Source organism: Endocarpon pusillum (assembly GCF_000464535.1).
Source record: "Endocarpon pusillum Z07020 unplaced genomic scaffold scaffold2738, whole genome shotgun sequence".
NCBI lineage: Eukaryota > Fungi > Ascomycota > Eurotiomycetes > Verrucariales > Verrucariaceae > Endocarpon > Endocarpon pusillum.
In genome coordinates this window covers 33,941-48,588 of record NW_006916231.1, presented here as the reverse complement: position 1 = coordinate 48,588, position 14,648 = coordinate 33,941, and the positions used below count along the sequence as shown (strand labels likewise).

General features: G+C 49.5%; 4 protein-coding genes across 4 annotated transcripts; 2 read left to right on the top strand and 2 right to left on the bottom strand.

The window, feature by feature from the left end:
• Positions 1 to 103: 103 nt before the first annotated feature.
• Positions 104 to 586, bottom strand: EPUS_06085 (uncharacterized protein; the record flags this gene model as incomplete). Its single annotated transcript, XM_007803809.1, has 2 exons — positions 104 to 489; positions 574 to 586. The coding sequence occupies 2 exons, from the start codon at positions 584 to 586 to the stop codon at positions 104 to 106; spliced, it is 399 nt and encodes a 132-aa protein (XP_007802000.1).
• Positions 587 to 1,472: 886 nt separating this feature from the next.
• EPUS_06084 (uncharacterized protein) lies at positions 1,473 to 6,005 on the top strand (the record flags this gene model as incomplete). Its single annotated transcript, XM_007803808.1, has 1 exon — positions 1,473 to 6,005. The coding sequence occupies one exon, from the start codon at positions 1,473 to 1,475 to the stop codon at positions 6,003 to 6,005; it is 4,533 nt and encodes a 1,510-aa protein (XP_007801999.1).
• Positions 6,006 to 6,538: 533 nt separating this feature from the next.
• EPUS_06083 (uncharacterized protein) lies at positions 6,539 to 7,926 on the bottom strand (the record flags this gene model as incomplete). Its single annotated transcript, XM_007803807.1, has 2 exons — positions 6,539 to 7,421; positions 7,505 to 7,926. The coding sequence occupies 2 exons, from the start codon at positions 7,924 to 7,926 to the stop codon at positions 6,539 to 6,541; spliced, it is 1,305 nt and encodes a 434-aa protein (XP_007801998.1).
• A 1,860-nt stretch (positions 7,927 to 9,786) lies between these two features.
• Positions 9,787 to 11,385, top strand: EPUS_06082 (uncharacterized protein; the record flags this gene model as incomplete). Its single annotated transcript, XM_007803806.1, has 2 exons — positions 9,787 to 9,815; positions 9,870 to 11,385. The coding sequence occupies 2 exons, from the start codon at positions 9,787 to 9,789 to the stop codon at positions 11,383 to 11,385; spliced, it is 1,545 nt and encodes a 514-aa protein (XP_007801997.1).
• Between the last annotated feature and the right edge of the window lie 3,263 nt (positions 11,386 to 14,648).

Sequence of the window (14,648 nt, the reverse complement as noted above, 5' to 3'; positions counted from 1 at the left end):
AGAGAAATAGAGGAATGAAGAAGGGGGGGGGAGGAAGGGGATCTGAGAACTGCAATGAATTTTGGCGCCAAGCTTCGGCCCGATCTTCGGCTCTATCCTCCCTTCACCCTTTCAACCCCACATGAAAAGCCTTCCCACACATCGGCTCCGCACGAGGATCCCAAGGATCACTCGTAAAACCCTTCCACGTTATGCGCCCATACTCGAACTCCTGTGTCATCTTGCCATCTTCAGTCCACCAGATCACACTGATGTTGATCATGCTCAGGACATCGCCCTTTTTGGACCCCGGGGCCAGGTTCTCGTCGGTCCCGGGCGGCGGGCCCTGTGCGAGCTTGAAGCGCACGACGTGCTCCATGGTTGAGAAGGAGCCAGGGTCGGAGCTGCCGTAGAGGGTTAGGGCTTCGACGGACAGGTCGGAGAGCAGATTCGTGAAGCCGGCGTTAATGTCGTTCCAGGCGTGGCCGGGAGCGCGGATGACGCCGAGGGCTGTTGTGGGGGCGTGAGCGGGGCCGATGGGTTAGAGGGGATGGGATAAAGGTAGGGCTACTGGTTGGGTGTGAGGGAGCTTACGGATGTCAGTCATGGTGTATTCGGGAGCCTGGAGCTCTGCAGGGAAAAGAAATCTTATGTCCGACTCCTTGGGTACTACGGAGTAGCTCGTGAGCATTTACTAGTGCGTCACGTGAAGAGAACAAAGCACATGCCTTGGACACAAAATTCGATTCAGCTGTTACATGGAAGCCGTTGCATTGCTTAATGATGCCGGACACTGAGGCAAAGGTGGTGGGATGCACGGTGCTATTTTCACTGGGAAAATCTGCAGCAATGTATCATTGTCTCTGTCACCATGTCTTGCACCAATCGAATTAATCATTTCACCTTTCATTCATATCAATGTGCGAATTCAGACTTCACTACAGAGTACAGCTACACCTCAGGTTGCTGTTTCTTGCGTGATGATGCGATCGTCATCTTCATCTGACTCACAGCTGCCTTCCAGTCTACCAGGGTCTTCCTATGCATGCTGATCAATAAGCTGATTTACGAGGCTAAGACCACCGTACTTCTGCCAATTAACATTAATAGATGCCGCTGTGCCACCCACCTTGCAGAACTCAAAATCTGTTCATTGGCCAATGGTTATGGCTCGCTCGGCAAGGATATTACGTGTGCTCAGCCTCGTGGAGGGGGCGAAATTGATGAAGCATGATTGGGAAAAGACTTTCTGGTGATTACGCATTTACCTGAAGCCGCTAGCCTGTTTGGACCAGAAAATTTGATGTGGTGAATGCCAACGTTGCCTTGCTGACTCTCGACATTGTGAGAAGAAGCTGGCTGTAATTTGAGGTGGTGGTAACCAGTCGGATCCCGCTTCTGAACGATGAGCACTTACATGGTTAACAACGCACAAAGTGGACGGGCTGCCGCAGGTCCTGATGCGCCAATAAGTGCTCTGCTATGATCCAGAAATGGGCCGAACACAAGCCTCAGTGTCCTTGCCCCAGGGGCGAAAGATGTCGAACCCGTCTGAGTCTGCGTCGCCGTCAGCGGCCGTGTATGATCAGAATAGCTTGGACATGTTTGAAGAAGACCTGATTAGTTTCTCTCGTCCCCTCTCAGCAACGCAACCTGCACCATTTATCCTGAGCAATAACACAGACTTCATGAAACCCTTAATACCAAGCCCAGAGGCAGGAGATGATGTTGCCTGGGATCTTGCGGAAGAGTGTAGTCTGCTGGATTTCGACGACATGAAACAGGTTCCGGCCATGTTTCAGCCACAGTTAGATGCCGCGATCCAGTCGCGCATGCCTACGGCCGCCTCCAAACCAGATTCGTGGCCTCTCGCTGCCCCTATCCAGAATTCAACGTACCCTTCGCAAGGCAGAGCAGACGCTGCTCTCCCCTCTTCTGCCACGAACTTGACCCCAATGAACGAGGATACTATGGGCGACGACGATCCCGAAGTATGCTGCGATAATGCCAAGGATGAAAACGTGCCGTGTCATTTCTGCTGGCCGTGCCATGCCGTTTATTGCGACGACTGCTGGTCTCGCCAAATGGCGCACAAGAAAAGAGCTCAGACCGCAGCCGGCATCCCCCATGAGAAAACTGACCCTTCGGTGGCCAAGAAGATTCGGACTGCTTTAGAAGCCAATCTGACGGATAAAGAGCAAGCGATGCTTCATGTTCAAGATGAGGACACTTCTTGGTTTGGCGCATGGAAGGATGGAAAAGATGATATGGTGTTCCAAGATTATGGTAGATATGCGAATCTGATGGCCGAGAGTTCTGCAAGAGAACGGAAAGTTCGCTATCCAGCTCTTGTCTCCTTTGTCGGACAGACTGGCGCGGGGAAAAGCACGCTGATACGGTTACTAGTTGAGCTGAACTCCTCAGCGAAAAAGCGCTTACAAGTGCCAGTTGTGGGTTCAATAAAGCAGCAGGACACTCCAACTTCCGGCGACGTCCATTTATACAGTGATCCATTGACATCGGAGGGCCGGAATCCGGTGCTGTATGCTGACTGCGAAGGACTTCAAGGAGGTGCGAGAGAACCGATGGGGGCCAAAAGTAGGAACAAGGATAGGAGAAAAGGGACTGGCGAGGAACACCGGCAGAGATATATTTCACGAAAGCCATCCGCAAGGTGGAGTCACTGCACTTCGGAACGAGAAATCCTGTGGGCTACAAACGAGCGGACGCGGAGCAGAGATTATATTGTCGGAAACCTCTATCCACGACTACTTTACACCTTTTCGGACGTGGTTGTCTTTGTGATGAAAAACCCTAGGGTGATTGAAGTCGTCATCGAGCAATTGATCCAATGGGCGGCAGCAGCTTTAGAGACTTCGTCCAATCAGCCTGTCCTTCCCCACGCCATCATCGTCTTGAATGCTTCGGAAAACGCAATAGACCCTGAACTCTGGGACGTTGACAAGTCCACTGCTGCGTTGATGGAGTCTGTCCGACGAGCAGTGCATCAGAATCACACTTTGAGGAAATTTGCCGAGTTTTGGAGACAAAGGGAAAGATCCATTGAATCAATAGAGTCACTTATGCTGTCATACTACTCGAATGTGAGGGTTGTGCGTGTTCCTGAAAAAGGACGTCCCAAATTAATTTTCGACCAATTGCAGCGCCTATACAAAGAAATTGCTAAAGCTTGTGAACAATCCAGAGAAAGCAAGCACAAAGTCAGAATGTTGCTCAATTCTGATGATCTGCAGCCCTATCTACAATACGCCTTTGACCACTTCTGCAGAGGTATAGACTTTCCATTCGATTTCGTGCAGGCTTCCTTTACCCACAACCCAATTCCTTCAGATTTTGGGGGTAACATACTGAAGCTAGCTATCAACATTATGGAGGTGTGGAAAGACAAGCTGGACGGACCGAGGATCTTTAAAGAGCTTAGCTACATAGTGGCCTCCTGTATTATGCTCGACTCTGCTCGGCATCGTACACTTGGGCCAGCCGAGAAAGTCTTTCCAGAGTACATTGAGCACTGCGACGATGCACTAGATGATTTTTGCGATCGTCACTGGCCCTGTGAACGCATGAGCAGTGGTGGACGCTGTGTCAATGTCAAGGCAGGCCACAATACCAAGGGCCACCAGCTCAAAAGCGGCCAGGTACTTGCTGTTGGAGATTATGAGTCTTCATTTACACCAGAGAAATACCGACTGGTGTTCAGAGATGACATCTACGCAGCTCTGGCAAGGCTCCTCCAGCGCCTGCAGGAATCCTTATCCTCTAGCGAATCGTCACATTTAGAGCTTGAAGAAGCAGCCAATATTCATCGCGACTCTGTGCTAAGAAACTTTTTCAAGCACCTCCAAGGACCGAAGGAGTTTATCAGTAGCACAGCTTGTTTCTCGTGTCTGGTCAGCACACCGGAGCATCCTCTTCCATGTGGCCATGTCCTTTGTACTCCCTGCGTGAAGGCATTCGGAACTCCACGTGGTAGGACCTTTGTTGACATGAAATACTGCCCCCTTCACGAAAATGAAGCAGAATCGTATTTTGGGTCCGTATGCCCAATTTCGATAAAGCCTGCGGCTGCTGGCGTTCGGATCTTGGCTCTGGACGGTGGCGGCGTGCGCGCTGTCGTCGAGCTGACGATCCTACAGCAGATAGAACGCGCATTTGGTGTCGAGCTGCCGATTCAGGCCTTTTTTGATCTCATAATCGGCACGGGAACTGGCGGTTTAATCGCTCTAGGTCTGGGGAGCCGAACTTGGTCCGTGAAAAACTGTATCAAGAATTTTCAGTATCTGTGCGAAAGAGCATTCACCAAAAGGAAGGGCAGTGGATTGCCTGGGATGGAATTCCTCGTATCAGCTTCTAACCATAGTCGGTATGGAACCAAGCCTCTCGAGACAGCGTTGCAAGCACATTATGGTAATGAAAATCTATTTGGTGGTACAAGACTTTCGTCAGATCCGCTTTCTGCTACCAGTCGGCCTACGAAAGTAGCAGTGACTACCACCACGACAAACGGCACGGTTGTTCTACTTTCCAACTATAACCGCACAAATGCGAAGGAAGAGACCTCATATCAATTCTATCGCTCAGAAAAGCCTCATACGGAGATAAAGACGTGGGAAGCAGCCAGAGCTACCTCTGCATCTCCAAGAATTTTTAGAGCTTTTAGTCACGAAGCTTCGAGTCAGATCTTTCAAGATGGCGGCATCTTTTACATCAACCCAATCGAAATAGCCATGCAGGAGAAACAACTGATCTGGCCTGACATTGCTGACGCACACCCAGACATAGTTCTTTCTATCGGCACCAGCCACAAGTCACGGTCGTCACGGCAAATAGCACCACCAGCTCGAATTCCGCGCTACACGAAGGCTTCCCAGGCCAAAAGGCTTGCTAAGCTATCTATTGACCAATTACAGAGCACATCCAACTCGGAGGAGATCTGGCGCAACTTTGTGCAGAACGCTCCCCTAGAAAGGCCCAAAGACCGATACATTCGGCTCAACCTACCTCTAGAAGCCGACCCACCAAAACTGGACGAGGTATCGTCAATGACAACGCTGCAAGAGGAAACGCAATCATATTACACCAAGCGGCGAGAAGAGATCAGGACCATCGCTGATAGGCTGATTGCCACCAGCTTCTATTTCGAGCTCAAACTCAAATCAGCCGTCGAACATGAAGACCATTCTGCTGTTAGATTGACAGGTAACATCCTGTGTAGATTTCCTCCTGGCTCGAAAGAAATTCAAGCACTCGGAGAGGCATTCCGTAAACGTTCAACTGATGCTTATAACCAGCAATATGCAGATGAAGACCCTTGTTTCGTTATCTCAGAGCGCTGGAAATCAGATGAGACATTGAAGGTCGTCATCGGAACACGTGTTGTTGAGAGAATGATGCGGGATTCTCATTTCCACATGGATCAAGTGACGTTCATTGTTTCAAAAAGGATAGCAGAGACGAATATATCCCTATCCTTTGGAGACTCACCCTCAGAACCAATTATGCATCCCATCAGTGGCTTTCCAAAATGTCTACTAGAGGAAGAGAGGAAAGTCCTCTCAAAGACACGACACTCTTCTGGCCTCAGTCGCACACGAACACCGACAAGAGCACATCATCGAGGTACCTGGACCTTACCGGATCACCACAAGTCCTTTGACCCGATCAGCCGGTACCAGCATCCCGACTATGTATTTCCCGGCGATGCGGACTCGCGAGCTATGTCCCAGATGAAACAGAAGTTTGCGCCAGTTTCAGGCGCCTCGTCGTACGAGTCCTCCGTTCCTAACCAGACCTTGCAGACCACGGAGCCTGAGTCGTCTAACAGTACGAGGGAGGCTCCGGGATTTGCGACAAACTGGCCAGAAATGGAAGAACTTACCCATCGGCCCCCGAGAGGACAACAAGCGGATCTTGTATACGAGCTCGATAGTAGTGAAGTATACGAGCTTGCCACCCCTTTCCCTTATCAGACATCGGAGCCATCCCCTGCTCCACCATACGAATAATTCAGGGGCATGGAATAGGTCCATCCCATCATTGTAGTGCTACAAGACGAAGCCATTGATATTACAGCCGTCCTTCCCACGAGGTTGGTATCATGGAGCCGATTCTGTGTATCAAACGCACTTACCCCCTTTGTGCGTACATGTTGTCCAAAATAAATTTGTTAGCATGACACTATCATCCTTCCTCTATCCCCATGTTTCGGTCCGCATCATTCAATGGTAAAGTGAAGCAGAACAAGGGTGTCCATGAATCCTATTGAACGCTGCAGATTTCTGTACATAATCATTTAGGGGCTTTTCTCATCCTAGGGTCTCGTGCTTCAGAGCTGAGAGACTGAATTGTTTCTGGACCAGCTGTCCTCAAGCCATCATTTCGTGTAGCCTTTACAGTGATCCTCCCGAAGTTGAAGAATTCACTATGGAGTGCCGGAGCAGCAGAGATTTTTCACCCCACCACCATCAACCTTCGGGTGCTCCCACAACACACACGAACTTAGAAGCTCTCGTACCAGTACTGATGCGGAGACATCTCTTCATGCCGAACCGAGCTGCCTCTCCGCCGCATTCAGAGCATTGCTAATCGTCTCCATCAACCATTCTTCGCTCTCTACGCCCACACTAATCCTCACCAGATGCTCAACCACCCCGAACTTTGCAGCCCACTCCAACTCATTGTAATGCGCCAGCAGAGTGTACGCGCAGGCAAGCGTAAAATTGGTACCTAGGCTCGGTCCTTTGGCCACATCCAGGGCATCATGGAAGGCAATGGCACATTCTGGTGAGACGAAGGTCGCAGATAACAGGAATCCATACTTTCCGCCTGGTCTCATGAAGCTGTCATAGATGTGCTGGGACGAATCACCTTTCGGGTAGAAGACCTCACTTACGGTTGCATGCTTCCGGATCATCTTGGCCAGGGTCTCAGCGTTATCGCTAGCTTTATAAACCCGCAAAGCGAAGTCGCGGCTGTTGGCCTCCATGACCAGTACGTCAAGTGGAAAATACGTATCGACATACTCCGCAGAGAGTGCGTTCTGCATCCTCTCATAGCGTGGTGATGTGGGATTCAGGACAAGAGAACCGCCCATAACATTGCATGCTCCGCTGAACATTTTTGTCAAGCTGGTGCAGAGGATGTCGCAAAAGGGAAATAAAGCCACATTCACAAATGTTCCGACGGTGTCATCGACCGCAAGGATGAAGTCGTACCGTTCTGAGAGCTCGTGGAGTCGTTTGAGGTCTGGAGATCTGAGAAGAGGATTACCTGGAAATTCCGTGAATAGCGCGTCAATCCTCACACCAATAGCCAATTCCGACTCAAGGGTCTCTATCTCAGATGGTGAAGCGTGTCCATACAAAGAGTATTCGAAGCCATATACCCTACTTAGGACTTTGAAAGTGTCGACGTATAGGAACCTGATCAATGAAAATGGTTTAGAACGCTATCTCGGGTAGTACGTAGCTACTAGGTCTTGTCATATGTCTCGGAAGGAACTTACCCAAAAACGGCGACTCTACAACCGTCGCTACGGCCGGTGTTAAGCTTCTGTAGCTTGTCTGCTATATTGCAGACGCTTGACATGCCGGTCGGATAAAGATAGACGTTCTCCAGGCGAACGTGAACAGTGTCGGTGGACGACAAAGTAGCAATACGCTTGCGCAAGATCACTTTCGCGCTGTCTGCCTCCTTGATGGGGAGTCCGCAAGGAGTAGAGAATGATTTCAGACGACTGTGTTGAAGAAACTGCGCGTTTTCTAGCCAGTATGTCGCATATCGGCTGGAGATGCCGCGGCCGGTATGCTGCCAAAACGACTTCGCCTGGGGAAAGAGATGTTCCGGATAGGCGACAGCATAGAGATCGGGAGATTGATACTCACGGTCTGGTCTTGTGGCCTCCCCATACTTGAAAGAGCCATTCATGTCTACGGAAAACATCTGGACTTGTGCTGATTCTGCCCTCTCTGCTCGGAGTAGAAATCTTCGACATTGTTCTGCGGAGCGGTAATATGGCAAAAGAATTGCAAGTCGAGTCGGACGTGCAGACGAGGTCGAACATTCACTCGTTTCCTTCTGCTCATCAAACACCTCTACTGAAATTCGCTCAAGTAGTTGAGTTGCTAGTTCGTTGACAACATGCGGGATAAAGAATCGAGGATATCCTGCTTTCAGACGATCCAACACCTTCGGATTTCGGCTGGCCCATCCAAGTGTATTCTCCCACGTTGGCAAGAGCACGCTGACACCCTTCACAACGTCAATCGGCGTGCTCTTGAGAGGAGGCGCAATTTGTGTACACGCACATGTTCATCACCAGGCGGCAGAGGGTCTCCCAAAACGCCTTGCATGTTTTGTGTCCGGCGATATTTCTATCTGACCGAGATGAAGATTGTCAAAGAGATGCAGCAAATCGCTTGTCCTACCTTGAGGTGACATGATATCACTTCTTACCGTGAATGTAACAGAGCAGTGCCTAAAATGACCCATTCTTTCCATTGCAAGAACAGTGAAGCTCCGAGGGGTGGCAAGCTCAGTTGGCTGTCGATAGTGGCTGAAGGAGCCATCTTTAACTTACCATATCATATTGCCAGATCAGCCCCCGTGCTCCTAGATTTCCGTGACGTGCATAAATTGACGTAAAGTGACCAAGGCCTATCTGGTGGTAGTAGAGGACTGAAGCCCTATGGGCGACTGAAGATATGAACAAAATGTGATTCGGTACCGGTCCATGGAAAACGTAATCTTACACGGTAATCCGCGGAGCCAGTCGAACCAAGCAAACTGATTTACGGAGAAACCTGTATTTGATACTGTATTTATTACGCGACATTACTAGTGGCTGTTATAGCACACCCTCTTCGAATTTGACTTCGTTACACGTCGCCCGTCGCCCGTCGCCCGTCGCCCGTCGCCCGTCGCCCGTAACACATTATCCTACATGTCTGCAACTAAAGCGCTGTAGCGCAGGTTTACGACTTGCATCTATCTACCTAGTAATGTTACCGAAGTCTGCTTCAAAGCACTTTGTTGGGATCTGCACTGCACAAGAACATCGAAACCACTAACTACTGTATCACATGCTGGCTCAAGGGCTCAACACCACACTTGAAGACGCCGTATTACAGCCGCGGTTCTGCAAAAGCCTGACATTCGACTAGTCTCTCCGTTCCTCACCCATCTATACTGTGTTGTATACGTGTCCCTGCCACTTTCCGAGGCTCAGGATCGACCAGATTAAAAAGTGGAGATGGCACTGGATTTCGTGCATGCATATTGCGGTCTATGTGCTTTCCGACCTTCTAACAAGGCTACTAAGAACCTTGTATCACTTGGGAGGGATGCTCTTGGACACACACTTTTTCATACACAATGGTGGTGCATGGCCTCTGAAGTTGACTGGACCGGCACCCGCACCAACCTAATGGCATGAAGTTCTTAGGTACCTTCAGCTTCTCACCCAGGCTTCTATGGACTACTGTGCCTGCGTGGCAGTCCTGTACGAAGTGTCACACCACTTTGGACTTGAAAGAGGATACCTGCGGGCCCTAGCCTGTAAAAAAACGCTCAAGCTCGCACCTCTTCAAATTATAGACTACTCCACTGGAGTAAGTCCTTCTCCCACTTGGGCATCTGATGATCCAAGTCAATGGCTGTGTCAACTGGAGGCATTGAGGAGAACGCCCCATTGCTTCAAAATGAGCTTGGACCAGAAACCCAAGGGAAGCTCCGTGAGAATGAAAAGACGACGAGTACCTCGAGACTAGTGGCAGGGATCGGCTTCACATGGTTGGCATCTTGGCTGTCGGCCTTGGGTAGGAATTCTTGCTTCCTCATACTATTCGGCTGGCACTGACGGTAACAGACAGCACAATCACAATAACATTATCCTCCACAATCGCAGCGGATTTTCACTCGTTGGCCCTCATATCATGGCTTGGGTCAGCTTACCTGATTGCTCTTGCCTCGACACAACCCATGAGTGGAAAGCTGACAGACGTGTTCGGGCGACGCTCCGGCTTTATCTTCTGCTTGATTCTTTTTGCTTGCGGTAATCTATTCTGCGGTTTGGCTACGACCAAAGCAATGATTGTCCTAGGTAGAGTAGTGGCCGGTATTGGTGGCGGAGGAATCAATTCCATCTCAACCTTCATTGCCTCCGACTTTATTCCTCCAAGGCGCCGTGGAATGTGGCACGGTATCGCCATGGTCGTTTACGCTTCCGGGTCTGGATTTGGAGGTGTCTTTGGCGGGCTCATCAATGAGATTTGGGGCTGGCGGTCCGCTTTTCTTGCTCTGACTCCTCTTACGGTCCTTTCAGGTCTCGGTGTAACCCTCTTCTTACCTGCTCGTGTCTCCACCAAACAGACAAGTCTTCGATCACGACTAGGACGGGTTGACTTCGTCGGCTCTGCCGCCCTAGTTTCGGCTCTCGCCCTCCTTTTGGTTGGCCTCAACCAAGAGGACCTGGATGCTGTATCATCGCACTACCGACTAGAGGTTCTTCTCCCTCTGGCAGCTGCAGCTTTTGTCGCCTTCGTGGTTGTCGAGCTCTACTATGCCCAGGAGCCCGTCATTTCTATCAACCTCCTCAAAAACCGTACCGTATTGGGTGCGTGCATTGCTAGTTGGTTCACGTCAATGAGCCTCTATTCGCTGGTTTTCTATGTGCCTCTTTACTTTCAACTCAGAGGCGCTAACACGAGTGAGACAGGCGTTCGTCTTCTACCCGAGCCCGTTGGTGGTGCCCTTGGCTCTTTCAGCTCAGGCATCGTCATGCGTCTTACTGGCAGATATGGTGTCTTGAAGACAGTCGTTCTTGCTACATGGGTCGCAGGTGCTACAGGGTTTGCCACCATCTCCATGAATAGTTCACTGGCCCTTCCGGAACTATATCTGTTCCTTGTTGGATTCGGCCAGGGCGGTAACCTCACAGTCATGTTACTGGCTCTACTCAGCTCGGTCAAGCATGAGCAGCAAGCCGTCACCACGTCAATTAATTATGCATTCCGCTCTACTGGCGCAACGCTGGGCATCACGGTAACCAGCGCCATGTTTCGCAGGCTACTGACGAATCGACTTGAGAACGTCGCCATTCCTGCAGGCCTCGACAGTGAAATTAGGACAGGTGGCCTAGGAGATGTGCTCCATCGGTGCAAGCACCCTGAGCAGGCCACCGAAAAGTATTGTGGCCACCTGGCAGATGGCTACATGCATGCTCTGCATGGAACTTTCTTGCTTGCGATGAGCTTGGCTATTGCTGGTTTCTTGGCTGGAATGGTGACCAAGAATAATCAACTGAGGACGAGTTTCGAGGATGATGAGGCAGCCCATGCTACCCGGATAAGCAGGGATAACTCATCCTCATACATCTTCGAAGACTGAATCTAAGACGTATCACCAAGCGTGTGGCAAATTAGTAGGTGCATATTTTGGCATTCTTTCTTCTCTTATAGAACAAGTAATACTCGTTTAGTTATCACCGTAATGGATCCGACCGGCGTTGCTAATACAAGAGGGTCGGCACCATCGGTCGTAGATAGAATGTCATCAATCTGGTCACCATCGTGTCTTCTATTCCTAAGCAGAAGCTACATTCACATCCGGCGTCAACGCACCCAACGTTCTGATGGCTGAGCAAAGAATGCTTAATCAGACTTTCTCTTCCTTGATCAGATCCATCCCTTCTTTTCTCCTTAGTCTCTGCTCCTCTGCTCTCTCTCTCCCTTTTTGTTGTGTTGTGATAAATGGTACTTTTTTGTGATCTTAATAAGCGGCGATGGAACTAATGAGGCTTTGGTACGATGAGCTGTGACAACGACGATAATCAATGTTTCGGCAATCGTCCACCGAGAAAACTCGGGGTAAGTTAGCAGAAACGAAACGATTTTCTAAATAGCTGCGTTGTATATTGCTATGGATTCTGGATGGTAGTCATTCGTTTAGCTCTTCGAAGGAGCCTTTGGTAATCATCTTGAATATCGAATTAAGTAGATCCGCACATCCTGCCAGATCGGGGAATTGGACATCTCTACCAGACCAGACGAGACGAGACGAGACAAAACAAGAGAATGACGCTTCATTGAGATCTGCATGATCGTGTATGGTGTGCCAACCTCGAAAATAGAGGCCTGGTCCAGCTCTCGTTCGAGGCGCGACGACCACCATCATCAATCCGCACCCAAACCTGTTGCATAACCTCAATCACAAATTCGCAGTCCCTTCTCCAGCCCTTGGTCCGGCCAAATACTAGGTCTGTAGATTCCCCATATCGCATTCAAGACACCGTCTACGCCTCTCCTGGCGCGCAAAACAATCTCCTTCCTCGTCTTGGCCGGTCACGACCAATGATTTGACGTTCCAAGTTTGAGAGAAGAGAGAGAGACACAAACAGAGAGAGAGAGAGAGAGAGAGAGAGTCAAACAAAACACATGCGTGTAACGCGTAAGCGTCTGATTCCAAACGACATGTCAACGCCACATCGCCACCTTGCCTGTGGTCCGGAAGATGGATGAAACGGGGATGTTCATATTTACGGGAAACACATGCGTGTAACGCGTAAGCGTCTGATTCCAAACGACATGTCAACGCCACATCGCCACCTTGCCTGTGGTCCGGAAGATGGATGAAACGGGGATGTTCATATTTACGGGATTCTGTCGGAAACAGGACTTGGGGGGTTTGGTTTCTGCTTTGCTGTGTTTGGAGAAGTTTGACGCGTGGAACAGTGAAACAGTCGCCGAAACAGAAGCAGAAACGGAACCAAGCGGATGACGATTAATTGCGTGGGTGGGAAGATGGATCAGCTGAATTGGATTATTTATCCATTTCACCACTCTTTGTGGGATGATCGCTGCTCCGGATGCTGTGGTCGGAGTTATAGTTATATCGGTTGGTATGTATTTTAGTTCGGTAGAAATCTAACTTAGTAAAGGGGTTGGGACTAAGTATCAGAGCTAATAGCTAGTATGTAGTAGTCTTGATAGGGGGGCGCGAACTTTAACCAGAGCCCCGCAAGAAACCGACTTCCACTTGGCTGAGATAAAAAGTATAGAATTTAATCAACTAAAACACCACAGATGTTGACGCTGTGGCCGAGTGGTTAAGGCGATGTAAGCTTTGCAGATAAATTCTCTCATTATTCTCTAATTTGTGGAAAGGCCCTGCTATTTCGCTCTCAGATCGGAAAGCTAGGCATTGGGTTTGCCCGCACAGGTTCGAATCCTGTCGGCGTCGTTCCTTTTTGGATCACTTGGACTTTCCTTAGTTACCGGTCCTTTTCTGAAGTTTTATTCTTGTTGTCCAACCTTCTTGCTTTTATTATTACCTATTTTAATTACCTTTCAATTAGCTCTAGATAGGTTGTAAGAGTACAAATATGTTCTAATAACTATTAAGATGGTGTAGAGGTTATCCAACTCTTATGCAGGCTCTATATCTGCTGAATGCGCATGGCTTCCTCCTCTTCTCTGAGACGTCTTGCTAATCTCCGATAGAAAGGATGTCCAGGTTTATCGAGGCGGGCAGGTGAAGGGGTATAGCGTTTGCGTTGCACATAGCAATTTGGATCTTCTGCCAAATCCGTCTCCAGCTCTCGGATAATTGCTTCCACATCTTTGACAAGCCTTGAAGCTGAGTACCTTGATTCAAGATCCTCTGAGATCAGAAACCATATCGCGTGCAGAAGTCGTTCGAAAGCCAATCTACCTAGGACGTGCTCGTTCTCTAAATCCACCAATCGCCGACCAACAGCGTGTTTTATGGCGACTTTGCCGCTTTCAGACATATGCCAAAAGGAGGCACTTCCGGAGAGCGTTTCTGTCGATCGTTGAGTCATGAATCCGGCGTGCTCTGATCCTTGGGGGAAGAAAACCCAACATAGCAATTCTAAGAAGACACAACCCAACGACCACACGTCTGCGCCACAGCTTAGTTTGTTGGGGTTCAGGAAATCAGGAGCCTCATAAGCTTGGGTTCCCCTCAGGAGTTGGTCCTCCATCGGGTCCAATGTAGTAGTATTGCCAAGTTTCCTTGATGACCCAAAATCCGAGAGCTTGAAAACTCCAAATGAGCTTCGGGCATCGACTTCAAAACCAGAATGTTCTCGGGCTTAATATCCCCATGTATAGCTGACCGGGTGGGTGTAGGCTTCTGATCTAGTTGCCGAGATTCGGCGAGTGGCGAACTTCCAAGCGAATTGAAATGGAGTACCGCATCTGCTAGACCATGGACTTGGGCAAAAAACCAGAGCACGAAGTCACGTTCCAAGGATGGGACGGTCACCCGGTTAAAAAAGGTGCGAAGGTTGCATCGAGCAAGGGGAGATGATATAAGAGGTATGCTGATCTGTAAAGGTTACCAACTGCGTCACGATGTGATCGTGTGGTCGCTTGCGTAACTCTTCAAGCACTGAACGTTCGTGAGAGAAGACGATTTGTGCATCAATCGAACGTCTGAAACGCTTGAGTGCAAATAAATGGTACTGCTGACAGATGTTGTGTCAGTGTCACAGAGAGCGCCAAGGGATTCCCAAAGTATACGTTACGCAACGGTCCCGCCTCGGAATCAACCTTCACTTTATATACCTCACTAAAAGATCCATGCCCGACACGATCGTTTAGCTCATCAAAAATGATTGGTAACGGAAT